At 37.4% G+C, this 19197-nt stretch overlaps 1 protein-coding gene across 2 annotated transcripts in view; it reads left to right on the top strand.

The window, feature by feature from the left end:
• dot1l.S (DOT1-like histone H3K79 methyltransferase S homeolog) overlaps positions 1-19197 on the top strand; it is an 83779-nt gene that overhangs the window by 15773 nt on the left and 48809 nt on the right. Inside the window, exons 2-9 of one of the 2 annotated variants that reach the window (XM_018243641.2) lie at positions 4143-4186; positions 6404-6478; positions 6761-6824; positions 8670-8898; positions 10454-10548; positions 12490-12552; positions 16541-16596; positions 17561-17640. In XM_018243641.2, coding sequence (XP_018099130.1) covers positions 4143-4186; positions 6404-6478; positions 6761-6824; positions 8670-8898; positions 10454-10548; positions 12490-12552; positions 16541-16596; positions 17561-17640 — 706 coding nt within the window. Of the gene's footprint in view, positions 1-4142; positions 4187-6403; positions 6479-6760; positions 6825-8651; positions 8899-10453; positions 10549-12489; positions 12553-16540; positions 16597-17560; positions 17641-19197 lie in introns of both variants that reach the window. The other variant, XM_018243640.2, reaches the window with a different exon arrangement.

Raw genomic sequence — 19197 nt, 5'->3', positions numbered from 1 at the left:
AAACTGACAGTTTAAACCCCTGAGAGAGCTTTTTGTAGCCTTCCCCTAAGCCATGATACTGAACAATCTTTGTTTTCAAATCTTTTAAGAATTTCTTTGAGAATCCCATGATGTCACTCTTCAGAGGAGAGTCAAACAGAAGCACAACTTGCAATTGTAAATACTGTACCTTTTCTCATGATTGGACACACCTGCCTATGATGTTCAAGGCTTAACAAGCTAATCCAACCAATTTGGTGTTGCCAGTAATTAAGGATGCACCGAATCCAGGATTCACCCAAATATTTTACAAAGGATTTTGGGTTCGGCGGAATCCAAAATTTGGTGCATCCCTACCAGTAATCACTATTGAGCATTTACATGCATTCAAATTAGCAAAATCACAAGGGTACCCAAATTTTTGCACAGCCAGTTTTTCACATTTGATTTAATATCAAACAACTGAATACTGCTTCACTAAAAATCTTTGTTCAGAAAACACTCTGGTACTCAGGTGTTCCTGAAAAATGAAAGACATACTGCTGTTCTCTTTTTTTTTTTTTTTTTTTTTTTAAGTGGAGTAAATTATTATGCAGTCTGAGAGGGGTTCCCAAACTTTTTCATATGGCTGTATCTTCCTCCCTGCTACCATCTACATACTCCAGCTCTTTTACACTTTTCAACTATTGCAACACATTCGTTCTCCAGTTATTGCTAATAAATGGATGCGTTATCACTTCAAATCCTCTTTCCATTCTTTTTCCTACTTTTGCTGGCTGCATGGGATGTCTCTCCAAGCCATGGGCCTTGCTCCATACCAATTTATATTTGTCCCCATTTTCCTGTCCACCTGCTCAAATTTTCTCATCCCTCTAACTTTATTCAGATTCCAACTCTTCCTTCTTCCGGCCTTCTGTTTCTTGTACCCTTCTAAACATTACTTTAACTAAGCCGCATTTATCCATGATCTATTTTTTCTCTAAATTATTTAGTTCTTTCTTTCACAGAATGATACCGCGGTTGATGCTGCATTTTCGCATGGTGGTCTCTCTTTCTCTCATACCCCCTGAACCATGTAATCGCATACTATCCTCCACCATTGGCTCATTTGCCCCCTTAAGTGTACTCATGCTCAAAACCCACGCTCCTGGCTGAATTCACAAACCAGATTTTAAACTTCTTGTACAAGATCTGCTAAACATATGTGGAAGATCCCACTCACAACTTGCTCTCTTGACCCTATGCCTTCTTCTCTGCTTAAACACTGTGCTGCTGAGCTTACTCCAGCACTTACTTCTTCAATTCTTCTCTGACTTCTGTAACCTCCCCCCCTCCATTCAAACAGGCCTGTGTAAAGCCTATTTTTTAAAAGGCCACTCTTCACCCGTCCTGTCTCACTTCTATCACTTGTATCTAAACTTTTGTTTATGTATTGTGCTCTTCCATATTACAAGGCTCTGTACTAGGTCTGATGTTGTTCTCCCCATACACTCTGTCTTTGGGAGATCTCATCCACTCATTTGGCTTTATTTATCATATGTATTCTGATGATACCTAAATGTATTTATCCACCCCTTCATTAACAGCTGAAACGAGGCTCAGATCTCCAACTGCCTCCTAGCAGTTTCCAGCTGGAGGAACTTGTGCCACCTCAAAAAAAATTTAACTAATTTTCTTTCCACTTATGCCTGGTCTTACTTTCCCACTTACTATCTCTATTGACGATATGCTCATTAAAGGATAATTCAACCCAAACCTTAAAAATCCCTACCCTCTCAACCCTACCTAGACCCCTCCCTCCTCTCCCCCAGTTTACCTGGTACCTGGAGCAAATACCCCTTTTTACTCTACCCCTCTGTGCAGATTCTGTCCTCGGGAGTTCACGGCAGCCATCTTCTTTTCTTCGGTAAACTTCGGAAGCAGATCAGAGTTTCGGCACATGCGCAGTTAGAGTAATTTTTCGCTCCCGAACAACTGAGCATGCGCCGAAAGTCATAAACATTTCCGATAGGTAGGGTTGAGGGGTAGGGTTTTTTTAAAGTTTGGGTTGAATTCTCCTTTAACCCCGTCAACTCGGCAAGCTGTCTGCGGTAATCTTTGACTGTCCCTGCCACTTTTTCTTGCACAATTTTGCCATCCCTCTTTCACCTGCTACAACCAAGATTCTCATGAATTTTCTCATCCTGTCCAGATTACTGTAACCTTCTACCAACTGGCCTCCCTAAAAATGTTCATAGACGCACCAATAATATAGTACTTTGTTTAGTACGATATCGGTGCGTCTGTGGTGGGAGCCGGACGATATTAGCATAAGACTTGGATTTGGTTACACCACCCACTGCTACTGCTGTTTCCCGCATCAAACCCTTCTGTCTTGCTGCTCCTTATATTTGGAATGCCATTACTGAATTTCTCTGTAAAGAATCCTCCACCAATGTCTTCAGAACTGAACTCAGACTACCTCTTGGAGAACTTGCATAACATTTGAACTGGGAAGTGGCACTTATGTGTCAGTGTGTAAAAGAAACGGATCCACACACACACTGATTAATGCAGTCGGGGAATATCCCCTTTTATTCAGCCACCAAACATCAACGTTTCGGGGGGGGGGGGAACACCCATGGGTGTTCCCCCCCGAAACATTGATGTTTGGTGGCTGAATAAAAGTGTTCCCCCCCCCCCGAAACGTTGATGTTTGGTGGCTGAATAAAAGGGGATATTCCCCGACTGCATTAATCGGTGTGTGCGGATCCGTTTCTTTTACACATTGGTTGCTAAGGGATCCTGCCAGGTCAACGGAAGGAACGCACCACCAGCTTGCAGGATTGGTGAACTACAGATGTGCGGTAGGAGAATTACACTTATATGTCAGTGTCACCCACTGTAACTACAGCACTTAATATCCCCTGATTTGTGTCTGTAAGTTACCCTTCCATATAGACTGTAAGCTTTATGGGCAGGGACCTCCATTGTTTTGTCTCCTTGACACTAAGCACTTGTGTGTTTATAACTGTACTTTTATTTTTATCTGCATTTTTCTACTTATTTGTATTTATGATTGCAATTCATTCTGCTGCTTGTTCTGTTAAATTATTGTTCTGCTGTACAGTGATTTGCCCCAAAGGCTATACAAATAAAAATATACATACATTATTTACGGAGACTATCAGGTCAGTTTTGATCTCAACAGAGAAGCTGCTCCTTCTCCATCACAGCCTGCCGTAGAGCGAGGTACCACATTCAAGAAGGTTTCTTGGATTTCTTGTGTTTGAAAACCCCTTATATACATATGGCAGGGCCCTTTGTGAAGAAAAAAAAAAGTTCTCTAGACATTGCACTGTTTTAAAATTAGACCTTAAATACTCTCTAATCATCTGTTAATTTGTCTGTGTCTTGTGGTCAGTGAGTTAAGAAATTCCTGCATTTGTTTCCTTGCCAAACAAGTAGATATTTGTGTGTGGCCAGCTTTACCCAAGGTATTGTTCTGAGCAAATTGCAGTTTACATTCACTTTCTGTTTTTAACTGTTTCTGCCATCTCTGCAGTTAAGTCTTCTAATATCAGGCTTTTAGATTAACTGAAACATCGTTAACTGAATAGTGTAGATAGTTGACAGATGCATAAACAGCTGACACTCTTGGCCTTCAAAGAGAGCTGTTAAGCTAAAGCATCCTTAAAGAAATGTACTATGAGTAAGTTTACATATTTAATTTTTTTTTGTTTAGATCCCCTTAAATTTTGTAAATTAAAATAATTGAGAGAGAAAAAATATCGCCATCCAATCTCAAGTCATAATGTAATTAAAAATGTGATGTGATAACTGTTCAGATTTAATTCAGACAGGCACTCAAAGCCATCTGAATGTAAATCCTGCAAAGGGGTTCAGATTTGTCCAATCCTGAACCGAATCCGGGATGTGGTGCATCTCTATTAAAATAGGACATTTGTAATTTACTTTAAATGTAAAAATATTCCCTTTTTCAATGTTAGTGGCTCTTTAAATTGGATTGATTCATCTAGTTGAAAAGTAATGATAATTACACAAGCAATAATAATTCAAACAAGCAAATCATCTTTGCATAATAGCTTATTGAAATTATTGTATTGCTACACAAAGTGAATTCTGTAAAAAATGTTGAAGCGCTTTTGTTTTTGTCATTATAGGATAAGCACCATGATGCTGCACATGAAATTATTGAGACTATCAGGTGAGTGTCTACATATAATTACTGTGCATTTTTAACCCTTTTGTCTTGTTTAAAGGGCACTATATCACCCTTGTTTTCAATTAAAAGGGCTTGTGCTGGCATACTTTTAGCCTATTTTTTAATTAGAAAATATTTAAAAATGTTATTGCAGTAAACAGGGCAACATTTAAAAATGAAACTGAAACCAAATGCTACTTCCTTATTCCAAAGAGCAAACTAACCAACAGTCTACTTTGAAGCTTCTCTATAAATAAACCCATACCTTCCCCCAGCTACAGCCTGTTATTATTTTAGATGAAGAGTAACTCGTTATTCCGAGGACTTCCCAGTGGACTGCTGGCTTGCTTGAATGTGCATTTTGGGATCCAGAAGTAAAATGTGGCTTTATTTTGCATTTCAAATTTTGCCCTGTTCACAGCAAGAAATAATAAAAAAACACAAAACAATATTTCCTAATAAAAAGAACAGGCAAAATGTATGGTCAGAACAAGCCCTATTTGTTGAAAGGGGGTGGGGGGGGGTACTGTCCCTTTAAGTTGTCCAACTGTTTCTGTGCATTTTTTTGATTTTGCCATTGCCACATGTAACAGCTTAAAGAAATTTAGAATTTATGCTTCTTCCACTATAGTGCTTGAATTAGTGCAAATAAACATGCATGCAGTTAAAATGGAGTTAAGTTCAAGGCTGGGAATATTTTCCACTTGACAACAGAAGATAAATAATAGTCCATTAACTCTATATAATACAGATTCATTCTTTTATATTGAGTTTCTCTTTATGGTATTCAAGAAATGTAAGCAAGACCATTGTAAACTTGACCTAATGATAACACAATCAAATAACCTTCAGGCATTCAATTACTTTAACCAAGACTAAAAGATATTCAAAAATAAGAAGTGGGGGAAGCAAAAGTGTACAGACAGCTCCCAAGCAACACCCAGGAATAATACTTTAGGATCTTGCTACTATACTTGGGTAATAATTTTCCTGTTTGGACTTCCAAAAACATGGGCGAAATTGTAATATTATATGCAAACATGAATAAATCCCCCTTAATGTAGACATAGGAGACATTTTGTGTAAAAAATAAGAATGTACCAGTGTGTTATACTCCTTTATATATAGAAGAATTGTGCTTTAAAGGTAGTGTTTCAGGCTGATATTGAATATTTCTGGAAAAACCCTAATAATCCCTCACTTCTCTTCCACTTCCTGGTCCCTGAATTCCCAGGCTGATCAGGGTAGCAGGCAGCTCTCTGCTCGCTGCACTGTAGGACAGGAACCAATCAGCAGCTAGCAGGACCTGATAGGGAACTGAAGCCTGTCTGCTTGTGTGACTGCAGGGCTGCGATTGGCTGTCCCCCTCCTACTGTGCTTCTGGCAGGGACCGTTAGGACACACCCACCCCTCATTCAAACAGGGACCAGAGAACATCTATAGGGTTATTTTTAAAGATAATATACATTTTTAGGCAACACCATATATTACTTATTGCCTACAAAATTTGGGTTTTTTCATTTATCCTATATGTCTCCTTTAATCCGGCTGGTTTGTAGCAGGGAATAATGATACACAGGGTTGTTAGAGGCTTAGCACTGCTGCTGAGCTTGCACACTCTAGGATTTGGAATGGTGTTTAGCAGCCAAGTAGCTATTCTGCATAGTGAGATTTATATTGTAGTTTGTAAAGCTTGTGTAGTATAGTTTTCCTTACTGATTATGCTGCAGTGATTATGCAGATCAAGAGGAAAATCTGGAAGCACACCAATAATTTAAGATGTGTCAAAGGTGAAATGTTGCCTTTGTTGCAGATGTAGATGGACTAAATCAGGGGTCCCCAACCTTTTCTGGACCGGGGACCAGTGCCAAGAATATATATATATTTTGGGGCGCCGGGTCCAATTTGTTGCGCTTGTTTTTGCGCACTGGGCTTGGCGGCCCAGTGCAGGAGTGTCCGCGGCCTGCTTTTGGGGACCACTGGACTAAATAATTCACCTTTGACACAGCTCAGATTATTGGTGTGCTTCCAGATTTTCCTCTTGATCTGCATAATCACTGCAGCATAATCAGTAAGGAAAACTATACTGTAAATCTGTAAATAGAGAAGTATAACCCTTTGTTCATTTTTATGCTTTTTTTGTGATTTAAAATATGACCTATGCCTGAAAGTGTGTTGCTTAGCAAAACAATTGAATGAGCATTTACTTTCTTTTTTCAGATGGGTCTGTGAAGAAATTCCAGATCTCAAGCTTGCAATGGAGAACTATGTTTTGATAGATTATGACACAAAGTGGTGAGCGGATGTTGATTTTTTTTGTTGTTGTGTACTTTCATGTTGTAGATTTTTTTTGCATTTGTTCACTGGGTTTATTGTCATTCATTGTCCCCTCCCCCCATAAAACATTACTTGGTACATATCACTTTCTTCTGTTCTGTGCTTCATCTCCCCCTTTTCAACTTAATTTCCCTATAATTATTGTTATTAACACTGGTGTATGCAATCAATATATCACTCTCCTTGCTCTCTCCTACCCGTTCCTGTGTGTTTTTCACTCCCCTTCTGCCTCTCTTTCAGCTTTGAGAGCATGCAGCGGTTGTGTGAGAAGTATAACAGAGCCATTGACAGCATCCATCAGCTGGTAAGATGTGTTGGCCTTTGTTCTCCTCTTACTTCCCCAAACCTTTGGCCCCATGGGCATTTCTCCATGCCCTAGGCCAGTTGCTAAGAGAAGGAATACATCTGTTTACTTTGCTTGGATAACAAACAAGGTAGCATTAGACTGCCCTTTTCTTGCCTGTAATATTCAAATCTTTGGCCTCGGCATTATGTTTTGACCTAGTTTTTATTTCTACATTTGATTTTTTTTCTATATTCAATATTATCTGATATGTGTAGATTAAAACCTACAGATTGGTGTAATTTTCTATGGTTGAATTCTGCTGTTATTTTCTTGGATCAGTTTGGTAAATGAAATAGATACTCTGTTCTTCTCTCCAGCAAACCTTAATTTAGGGGTGCCCAAAAGGTAGATCGGGATTTACCAGTAGACCTTTAGCTGGTTATCCTTAGATCTCAAGACACTGTCAACAAACAGCTTGTCTATATCACCCTCCTATTTCATGCCTTTCATTCAGGTAGTTATTATGTTAAGGTTGCATAAGAAATCGTTGATTGGTAAATATAGCAATATACATTTTCCCATAAATCTGTATTTAAGTAATATTTTCCATGGAACAGAATGCTAACAATGCTTTTATGGATGTAGATCATAATGGCTCAATATCACTAAAAGTAGATCTTGCATTAGCAAAGTATGGGTACTCCTGCCTTAATTATTGGTGAGGGCTTATACCTTGCAACCTAACTTTAATAGCAGGAAACCACACTAGATGTTAAGTATTGTACTGTTTTTACCTTTTTTTAATATACGGAGACAAGTACATTTTGTAAAAAATACATTGGCACCAAATGTACAATAATTAAATTTCTGAACTCAGGATTCACTACTCAACTTCTCCAGGATTCATTCATGTCAGTAATGGAACAGTGCAGTATTAACAACCACTGATGTGTCAAATGTACAATTGTGAATACATTATAAACTAATTACACAGCTTGATTATAACATTTAAAGGATCAGTAATATAAAAAAAATGTAAAGTGTTTTAAAGTAATGAAAATATAAAGTATTGTTGGCCTGCACTGCAAAAACTGGAGAGTTTTGTTTTGAAAATCTAGTATAGTTTATATAAACAAGCTGTTGTGCAGCAATGGGATTTATTAACAATTGTGGTCCAGGAGCTTATATCCACCAGCATCATCTAATTCTCATTTATGAGCAAGCCATATTGAATTGGCACAGTCAGTTGTTTTATGTATGTTAAAATAAGCATACAGCTAATATTATATAATATTATAATTTATAATTTTAAATTTGAAAATAATAATGCTTATGTTTGTCATATAAGACTGGCCTACCACAGAAGGTTTTGAAATATAATGTTCCTGTGAATTCAATCTAAAACACCATCTGATGTTGTCTGGGTTTTAAGGGTACCATAGAACAGAATGGGTCATTAGTTCCAAATATTTAGACAGTTTAGGACTGTTCATTTGATTGAGTTGAAATTTAATACTTTAACTTGACTATCCACATGTATAGCCATATCTTGCAATATCTGACCAGTTAGCCTGATGGAATATCCTACAGACCATGATTTACCAAGAAAATGGATGTTTGGCATCTATAGAACTATAAAAGTGGACTACAGCAAACGAACATAGCTGTAAATTAAACTTTCAGATAAAAGATCATGGCATGTATATCCAAGTTAACTTCATTAAGCAAGGGAGGCCTGCACTTTTCATGCAGCAAGTGGCTATACATTTAACACAATTTTTTCCAAATTATGTAACATTAACAGAATGTTAAAACTTGTATATTTTCTAACAAGCACATTTTAAGATCTTTTCTTCTTGGCAGTGGAAAGGCACCACTCAGCCTATGAAGTTGAAAACTCGCCCGTCTACTGGTCTCCTTCGCCACATTTTGCAGCAGGTCTACAACCACTCTGTAACAGACCCCGAAAAACTCAACAATTATGAGCCGTTTTCTCCTGAGGTGTATGGAGAAACCTCCTTTGATTTGGTTGCCCAGATGATTGATGAAATTAAGATGACTGAAGATGATCTTTTTGTGGACCTTGGCAGTGGTAATCTTCTTCTTCTTCTTCTTCTTTTTTTATATAACACTGAAATGTTGTGTTTCTAGTCAGAGAGGCAAACGGATGTGTTTATGAGGAAACTTTTGTTTTCTTTTTTGTAAGGTTCAGGAAAAGTATAATCACTGGGGGCACTGTTAGGCACTCCGCCAGTGTTTACGATTATTTACCTGAGGCCCCAGGCCAGTGCTCCTTTTTACTGAAAACTTGACAAACCTGGGGTGCTACTGTAGGAATGGTAACTGGATCATAATTTTTGTTTTTGTTGCATGTAAAATTTGATACAGAAATTATGACAATGGATTTAATTGGATACATGGGCAGATAATGAATAGGTGGCACATAGAATTGTGTTGCAAATGAATGTGCCAACACTTTAATTTTCAATGTAGGAAAATACTTGTACCTAAATCTGAAGGTAAAAGTATGTCTACTTATACTTTGTTTATCTTTCATTTGTTGTCAGCTAAGGTTAATAACGAAAGAAATATTGAAAAAAAAAATGTTAGAATGGCTGTTTCTTACAATAAGGCTAAAAATGTTGTTGTTTTTTTTTTTTTTTTGCAAGTTGTCTCTTTGTCTGGTGTCTGCATATAAAATGATGGTAGCAACACACCTAGTTTTTATACTATCAGTGTGGGTCATTTAAATAACATTTGACAACTTTTTAATCTATAGTGAAATTTTTCGCCAGGTTTTGCTGTGAAAAAGACGTCCATAGAAAAAGTTTGGCGCAAGTCAAAAAAAATTTGTTGCCTATAGACTTCAATGCATTAGCCAAATTTTTCACTGTGTCGCAAATTTTCGAAGTCAAATGGGTCAGATTCACCCATCACTATTTATCTACACTTACCTGCTATGAAAATGCGGACCATTTGTAACTTGAATGGCAGCTTACTGTATATACTTGAGTATAAGCCGAGTTTTTCAGCCCCCAAAATATGTTGAAAAACTCTACCTCGGCTTATACTCGGGTCAAGCTCAAAAACGGTCGCCGGCGTCCAAGAATAGTCTCCAAGAATATTCGCCGGCATCCAAAAACGAGACGCCGGCAAATGGTTTCTGCTCTCAATGGGAGCAGAAACCCTCAATTTTTTGATTGAAACTTACCAGAAGCTGCTGCATTTCTCACCCTAGGCTTATACTCGAGTCAATAAGCTTTCCCAGTTTTTGGAGGTAAAATTAGGTACCTCGGCTTATACTCGGGACGGCTTATACTCGAGTATATACGGTCCTTAGTTAAATAATGGTTTATCTAAATTTGCAATATTACAACTTCTGACGCAACTGAGATCTAAGGTCCTTTAAGAATATCGGTTGTTGTGTGCATTAGTGCAGCTACTGTATATTATATTATAAAGTGACCCATGATTGCTTATGCCCCAAGAACTTCAATGCATTATCTGTGGTTTGTGCTTGATCTGTGCCAGTAAGTGACTTAGGGAATACTTCTCTTGTGACTGTTTTATACACAAAACACATATGCAAACTTGTATCTGGCAGCATTTATGGTATGTGGTTGAAATTATTTACCTTTATTTTCCAGGTGTTGGACAGGTTGTTTTGCAGGTTGCTGCAGCTACAGGATGCAAGCACCATTATGGTGTGGAGAAAGCAGACATCCCGGCTAAATACGCAGAGGTGAGTAATTTAGTGTAAAATAATATAAAAGTTATAAAAATATAAGTGCAAAGGTATAACATTATTTTGTACTCTGGAAAACTGAAACTGATCATGTATTTGTGTAAACTTAAATGCTAGAAGGTAGAATTATATTCTTTACAGTTTGGAAAAAAGGCTATTTTTCACTTTTGCTTAAATTTGGTGTAGTACTTGGTTGCACATTGGGTGAATAGTTTGGGAATTACAGCAAATATATTTAAAGGGATTGCTCCTTTTTGAGTAAACTTTTAGTATGATTGTAGAGCATTGGTCCCCAATCTTTTTTACCCGTGAGCCACATTCAACTGTAAAATAGAATTGGGGAGCAACACAAGCATGAAAAAAAGTTCATGGGGTGCTAAAAAAGGACTGTGATTGGCTGTTCAGTTGTCCTATGTGGATTGGCAGCCTAAACCCAGTTTTTAAGCAACCAAAACTTGCCTCCAATCCAGCAATTGAAAAATAAGCACCTTATTTACGGCCACTGGGAGCAACAGCCAAGGGATTGATGAACAACATGTTGCTCACGAGCCACTTTTTGGGGACCACTGATGTAGAGAGCGATATTATGAGAAATAAAGTTATTTAAATGTCCCATGTATCAAGTCTCCATTGGTATGCCTACTGGAAGTGGCCGATGATCTGGGCCTCTGGTCTTATGTCAAACTCTGCAACCTTCAGCTCACGCTAGAAAGGCCATCCTCCTCTACTGGAAATCCACAGCTCTTCCAACTCTTGCCTTCTGCCCATCATTGGTAAACAGCACTCTCCCTAGTCAAAAACTGACGTAGCTAGCTTGGGGCTGTCTGTCCTAAGTAGTTTGAAGCAACCTGCCTGTTTCTTTCCCCTTTTTTTAAATTAAAAATGCTTAAACAAACACAAAAAACATGCATTTCACATGCTTAAACGGGTTGTTCACCTTCCAAAAACTTTTTTCAATTCAGTTGCTTTTAGATTATTTCTGGGGAATAAAGATTTTTTTCGATTACTTTACATTATTTTTTACTGTTTTTCCAAAATCTAAGTGTAAAGTTGAATGTCCCTGTCTCTGGTGTTTGAGTCTGGCAGCTCAGTAATTCAGGTGCAGACTCTAAACTTTTGCAATTTTGCAACATTTAGTTGAAACATTTCTTAGCAGCATCTCTGGAGTATTCACAACTATTGTATCAATTCTAACAGTTGCCTGTAATGAAACTCAGGGATTCTGCTCAGCAGGGACAAAGATAAGAAATGTATCAACTAAATGTATCCATTTAGAACAGTTTACAGAGTCGGCTACCCCCCCCCAGGGCTGCTTCAGAAGGTGGGAAAAAAAAACTTTGCACTTAAATATTAGAAAAACTGTCACACATAGAAAAAAAGAGTCATTGGAAAAAGTCAGCATTTCTGGTGATCTCTCTGAAAACAACTAGTTGTTTGAAGATGAACCACCCCTTTAAGACAAAACAAAAGGCAGTGAGACCAACAAACTAGCAGCAACTAAAGACCATCTTTTTTTGTAATAATTATTCTTAAAGGCGAACTGTGTGCTGACAATTTTTCTCCTTTTTTGTGAGCAAATATTGGCTCTTTTTTGTTTATAGCAGCCGGTCAACTCCAGAATGTGGGTTAGACTGAGCACTGGCACAAGGGTGCTTCTAGAAGCTGGTCAGCACCACAGCGTGATATAGACAGAGTGATGGCGATTTCTTTCTGTGTTTCATTGACTGCAATCGACTGTCTGATTTATGGATCGAACAGTATATGAGTGTTTTAATACCCTCAAACCACTCTTATGGATGATGCTCAACTTTGTATATGAAATGGCATGGTCATGATCATTAGAGCTTGCATTTACAGTATGTGTTTATAGCAATATATCGGGCCTTTTGCTTAATCTAAACTACAGCCTATTGGAATTGACCATTTTTTGTTTTGCAGACAATGGACAAAGAGTTCAGGAAATTGATGAAATGGTATGGAAAGAAGCATTCAGAATACACAGTAAGCCATGTTTATATATACTTTTAAAACTTAGAAGGGGGTGTCTGTCTGCATAAACAATAATTAAAATATCTAAAAAGTAATTTATAAATCAAGTGCTGTTGAAAGAAGTGCTTGCATGTCTTTTACAATTCCCTTCTCTTCTTTCTCTGACTACTCATTCCATTGAAATAATCAGATGGCTCTCTTCCAGCCAAGATTGCAATTTCCACATTGTATTGTCTGTTCTGTGATTAACAGACCTGAAACTAAAATTAAAAAAACACGTTCGATGTTGTGGGAGCTGGAGTCTTGTCTTGAGTAGGGATGATTTCCTGGTAAATTGTGTAGTCTGCCAAACAGAGGAAGAATAACCATTGGCAGGTAAACTGCTTTCACTTATAATTACATTTTGCTTCACTGAAAATGATGACAAAAAATAACAGTTCCCATTTTCTATTATGTTTGGCAAGCAACATAAACTTCACTTACATTATAAAAAATGTAAATCTTGTTTATATTGGAATCCACAGTTAAAGAACATAGGCAAGCTCTGCGTCATACCAAAATCTTGTTGATATTCCAGATGGGGTCCTCATGCCCATGCACTGGCTACACAATTCTAGCCTGTAAAGCGGAATGAGTGGTGTGCAGTGACATCTAGGAAGTGAAGAATGGAAAGTGAAAGTAATCACCTGCCCTGCTTCTATGCCTGATGCCTAGAGGCAGGCAATATATGCTTTACAACTGACATTTAGTATACCTTTTTAACAGGTATAGATATGTTCATAAAAAAAGTTGGGCTTAATTTAAAAAGGACTTTTATCACACAGCCATTTATGTCTGGGTGACGTGCCCCCTATAAAGGTTATCTGTGCTCTGATTCTGTTATCCCATAATTTAGTTTTTTTTTTTTTATAAGTTTTTATAGTTTAGTCTTTTTTTTTTTTTTTTTTTTTTGTATTAAGAGATTTATTTTTTCACAGGTCAGCTTGTGGGTTTTTGGTAATAAGTGCAGTTCTAACCTCTTCCACTCTCAAAAGTAAATCTGGTAAACCCCAGCCTAGTTAACAATTTCTTTTCAGATAATGCTGATGGCACACAGGGCATTTTCTGTCTGCATATTCCAAAAGAAGTCACAAAATGCATAAAATGACCATTGCTCAAATAAACAAAGGAGAAAACATTCTGTGTACCTTCAGCCTAAAGGCAACGGCACACTCCTTGTTTTGCCACCCATGCAAGCTCTGGTATGGGGAGCAAAATGTTTTAAATATAACCCCACCCTAGGTTATCATGTTAATAGCATTGATGCAATTGCTCGAGCAGGGTCAATGCAGTTATCATGATAACCTGTGATTGGGTATTTTTGAACTGAGGTCTTGGCAGATAAGGCTTGCAATTTTGCTAAACTGACTGTGATCTCATAGTGGAGAACCCTTTTTAAATATAGATTTTAGTGGCCATTTATATAAATTCCTTGCTTTGAGGTACACATTTATTGAGGCTACTGCAGTTAAACATTCCTCATAGGTTCCAAGGAAGCCAGCTTTTATTTTTCAGGCCCTGTTAATTTTTGTCACAGTCCTGTTACCCCAGGGTCTACATTTTAGTGTGCCTCGGACGACAAAGAAAATATACAATAGAGAATTCTGGCTGGTCGTATGTACATCGTATGTAGTTTGATTTAAAATTTTTGCATTTGTTGTACTGCCAGGGAATACTTGTAATTATAATAAGATATATAAGCAATATAAGATAACAGGTCCCTTGGGAAAACTTAGACTCACAGCTTAAAGGGCATTTCACCTTCATTTGAAAAACTGTAATAACTGGAAAAAAACCACAGAAATATGTTCAAACTTTCATAACCTGCCAAATTTTGTAAAATGAACATGGTAATTAGGGGGCCACAAAAATGGGCCATGGTCAAAAAAATAATTTGCCATGCTATGCGCGGCAAATTTTTTGTCCCTGTTTTTATTTCCAAAATGTTTGGAGGTATGCTGAGGGACCCCACTAAGAACCTTACTCCAAGTAGAGAATGTACTATAAACAACCACCCTCTGTTCCCGATTCTGTAGCCATTTTCCTATCCAAACTTCTTCATTAAGTCCAGCAGCCCTTGGTTTAGAAAGCAGTCGTTTGTGGGGCACTGTTTCAAAGTCTTTGGCAAAATCCAAATAGTTCCTCTCCCTTCCCGTGATGTGCATTAGTTAAAAAAAACAAACCCTTTAAAAAAACCTGACCCTTAAATGCAGAATAGCATTGCTCCTGTTCACCATCTTCCGTGGCTTCGTATTGTCTTTGGGTCTCAACTCCGACTTGCGCATGCGTAGTTGAAGCCGATTGCTGACTTGGCCCAACTGGGCATGCTCCCTCAGGGTTCATGTATGCGAAGAGACCTGAAGACAATACAAAGCTCCACTGTACTTCTCTTCATTTAAGGGTCAGCTTTTTTTTCCCTGATTAATGCATCACGGGGAGGGAAGAGGGGGCAATGCCAGGAAGTTTGTGGGGTCTTTTGATATGGGGGGGGTAGTTCTTCTTTAAGGTAATAAATTGCGAACAATAATGATGTAATATTTTAAATGACAACCATTTTTGTTCTGTGTTTTTTTTTTTTTTAGCAGAAAACATAATGCCCCAATCTATGCTCTTAAAGGGCAGCCCTTAAGGAGCTAAAATGAGCTTTTCTTAAATTCAGGTTTTTTTTGTTGCCCCAGTGTATATATTTTTTTTGCACCAAACACTAAATGCGATCACATTATGGTCATTGTTACCCAGGGGTTCAGTTACTTGCACATTTGCTATACATTCTAGCTCATTGGCGATAACTAGATCTAGTATAGCATGGTTTCTGGTTGGCTTAAAACAGAGGCTCATTTACAAACATAGAATAAAATTGCCTCATAGGGTTTGAATATTTATAGGGGACTTATCACCCTAAGAAATAATTCCAAATTATTTTCCATCATGTTAGTTGAACAAAATAAACTTTACTTACACTATATTTATTATTTAAATGTTTTCTTGGAATTACACAATCAAAGCAAGCAGACCGGTACCATTTTTTAGGACACGGTTATTAAGACAAATTGTATATCACCCCAAATTCTTGTATATGCACTTAAATGGGGTGACCTAATGCCCATTCTCAGTGCCCTACACAAATAAAGAACATGGGGAGGAAGGGGAATGTGAGGAGGCCAGTGACATCCAAGAATTGCTGAATGGAAAGTGAAAGTAATTTCCTGTCCCACCTCAGGCATAAAGGTGGGGCAGGTCACTTTTGATTGATAACTTAGATATTTAAACACCTTTTGTAACAGGTATGGATGTTTACATGAAAAAAGCAATGTAGGTTCTCTGTTTAATTTGCAAATTACTTTAGTTATACAGCTTTTTATGTGTAGATGACGGGTCCACTTAAAGTTTGTGTATCTGTGTTATATCAGATATAAAATGACTTCTTTTTTTATAATATTTTCAAGGTGAATATAGTTTCTTTGCAAAAGAAATTACCTCTATTCACTTTTTACTATTTCATGTCCTGGTATAGGATATTAGCTGCAATTCTTGGGACCTGGGGGTTTTCCATGGCTTTTTTGTAATTTGGATCACTGTTCCTTAAATCTACTAAACATTTAAATATTAAAAAGGTAATAATTTTAAAGTATTACAATTATTGGCTTAAAATGGACTGTACTGGAGATGGCCCTCCTGGCATTGCTCGCAGTGCATTAAAATACCTTTTCTGTGTAGATTTTCTAAAACGAGGATTATTTTGTATAGAAAGTTATGATTTACTTTGGGTAAAAGATCTGTAGTGTAAACATAACATGTTTCTGGTAGTATTGTTTTAAGATGAACAACACAATTCTCTGCAGGTTATACCTGTATGACATGAGTACGCACAATAACTATTGTTTATAAATTAACACTTCTTGTTTAGATTTAAAAAGTAATCTAATACATTTTTTTTAAAACAATGTTGTTTTCTGTCCAGCTGGAGCGTGGAGACTTCCTCTCAGAGGAGTGGAGGGAAAGAATAGCTAACACAAGGTAGGTGCCAGACCACTGGTGTGTTTTGTTTGACCTTACATTTTTATGCATAACCCTGAATTTCTATGGATTAGAGATATGCAGCTGAGCCTATTTCATTAGTTTGTTTTTTGTAGTTCTTTTAGTTTGTCTCTGGTTAGATCAACAACCTTTTCAACAAAACCAGCTCTCCTCTATTCAAAACTCTTCCTACAGTGGCATTGAAGGAATTGGATAATATAACATTTAAAAGTGGTGATCTATTCTGTGTTACATCCTGCACACAGGGTTGCCACTTGTTTTTTTTTAAAAATTTACCGGCAGCTGAGGGGCAGGCACAAAAGGGAGCAGGGTGTGATGTAAAAGGGGTGGTGTATATATTTAATGGGGTGGGGTTATGCTGTAAAAGGAACGACACTATGACGATGCAACGCAAGGAGGGAGCATTTAGGAACGGGTCCACATGCAAATGAGGTAATGTTTGGGTGGTTCAGGAGCAAGCCAAGGGCTAATCTTAAAGGTATTACCAATTTGTAACACCGGCCCTGGTCTTGGCAGATGTTTTACTGTCTAGGCCAGTAAAATACCAGCCAGGTGGCAACCTTACCTGCATATTAGTCCCTGCCAAACTGTATTTAAGTACATGCACTCCAGGACACTATTTACTTTATAGCTTTCTAATGGACAGTATTGCAGTTTTTACAGACAGTTGTAATCTTTCATGGAGAGTTTAGCGGTAATTGATTTATCTCATGTCTCAAGCTGCTGCTTCTTACCCTGTTATCCCCTAGGACTAATGGTGAAAGGTGCAGTGTTTACCTGATATTTTGAAATTGTGTCAGAGCCCAAATAAGATATAGGCTATGTGATGTTAACTTGCTTTTTACTGGTCCTCAAAGGCTTTGTAGAGGCTTGCATGGGAACTGGGTTTGGTATGGATTCTCACATGATTGTACTTGGGATTAACATAACCATTATCTTGCAGTGTTATTTTTGTGAATAATTTTGCCTTTGGTCCTGAGGTTGACCACCAGCTAAAGGAGAGATTTGCCAACATGAAGGAAGGTAATGTATCGTTCCTCCCCTTTTCAACAAATTATTCTTCATTTAGTTTTTATTCTGACAAGTGTGAAATTACTCGAGGATTGTCAATTTGTAATCACATGTTAAGCATGTGAAGTGTTCTAGACCTGCAACACCTGGTGACAACAAATGAAAGCATCATTGTTTTACAGTGGTTAGATCTTTATGCTCTTTACCGACTTATTTTCCTTACCAACCAAATAACTTTTAAGAAAGGAATTAGACTTTAATAATAAGGACTTTGTTCGCTTTTTTCAGAAAAATGCCATTATGCTGTTCTATAAAAAACACCTTTCAAAAAAAGCCAAAGGGACAAGCCCTTTCACATTAGATACAGGAAGAGGTGGGGCAGTGCAATTTTCTCCTACTGTTGTTTATGCTCTTCCCAATTCAACTTAGTAATGATCATATGCCTTGGAGAGACAGGCATGAGTGCTATGATCATTATGAATTAATAAATTGGCCAACATATTCCTCTTCGCTGTACAATATATAGGTGTATATATACTGAACATGCAGATTACATGCGATTACATGCAAAAATACAAATAATACAGAGGTTCTTGCTCAAAAAAACTTAAACAATCTGGAATGAAGCAGAAATGGGTATAAAACAAAAGGTTGGCAACTTTCCTTGAATGGAATGTAAGTAAGGGAACCGCATAGTGCGTTTTTTTAAAATGGTAAACCATCCCTTTAATATAGTGAATTAGTGATAATTAAAATCTATATTTTACAGATATTCGTATCACCTCAAAAACCTTCATGATACTTATCTAATTTTTTAATGTAACCATTGGCTTTCTACTTCCATTTACTTACATGAGTTTAATTCATATAGTGAATTAAGTACCCCCTTTTGTAAATTATAAGGATATTAAAAGTTACTGACGAGTTTCATGACCATATTAAAACACGAGACCGAAGGCCGAGTGTTTATATACAGATCCTGGAACTCCAAGGTGACTTCTAATATCCTCATGGTTTGCAACTGGGGGTAATTTATTTATTATAATACACAAATTTCACTGTTCAGAATTCACCGTTTATAACTGATGACATCAGAAAGCACCGTTTATAAGGCTATAATTTACAAGATATTCATAGCTTTTGTGTTTTATATATACATCATTCCATGGCTGCTGTAGCTTTGATGCTTAATAGTTGTTGCGCCTATGCTCTGCACCCGTGCCTGGCTTCACAGCCTATCAGCCATGGCAGAAGAAATGTTAGGGACCCAATACAAGTATAGAAACTACCAAATTGGAATGTTTGTTTTCATATGAATTACAAAGTTCTGAAAAACATTTGCTAAAGAAGGTCAAGGTATTGTGGAAATTGAAGACATGAAGAAATACGAGTAATACCTGAGATTCCTTATAAATGTATGTCAGTAGATAGCCCGTCTTTTCTTCTTGCCTGTAAAGGATTAGTGCCATATATTTTGGCAAGAATCTCTTCTTTTAAGGCCCTAAGTGGAGCTATTTTTACTTTTTTATGCTAGTAAAAAAAAAGTGGCCTTGCTATATAAAGAATTTT

The sequence above is a fragment of the Xenopus laevis genome, chromosome 1S, assembly GCF_017654675.1.
Source record: "Xenopus laevis strain J_2021 chromosome 1S, Xenopus_laevis_v10.1, whole genome shotgun sequence".
Lineage (NCBI taxonomy): Eukaryota > Metazoa > Chordata > Amphibia > Anura > Pipidae > Xenopus > Xenopus laevis.
Note: the sequence above shows the minus strand (reverse complement) of the source record. Positions and strands in the feature narration are given on the sequence as shown.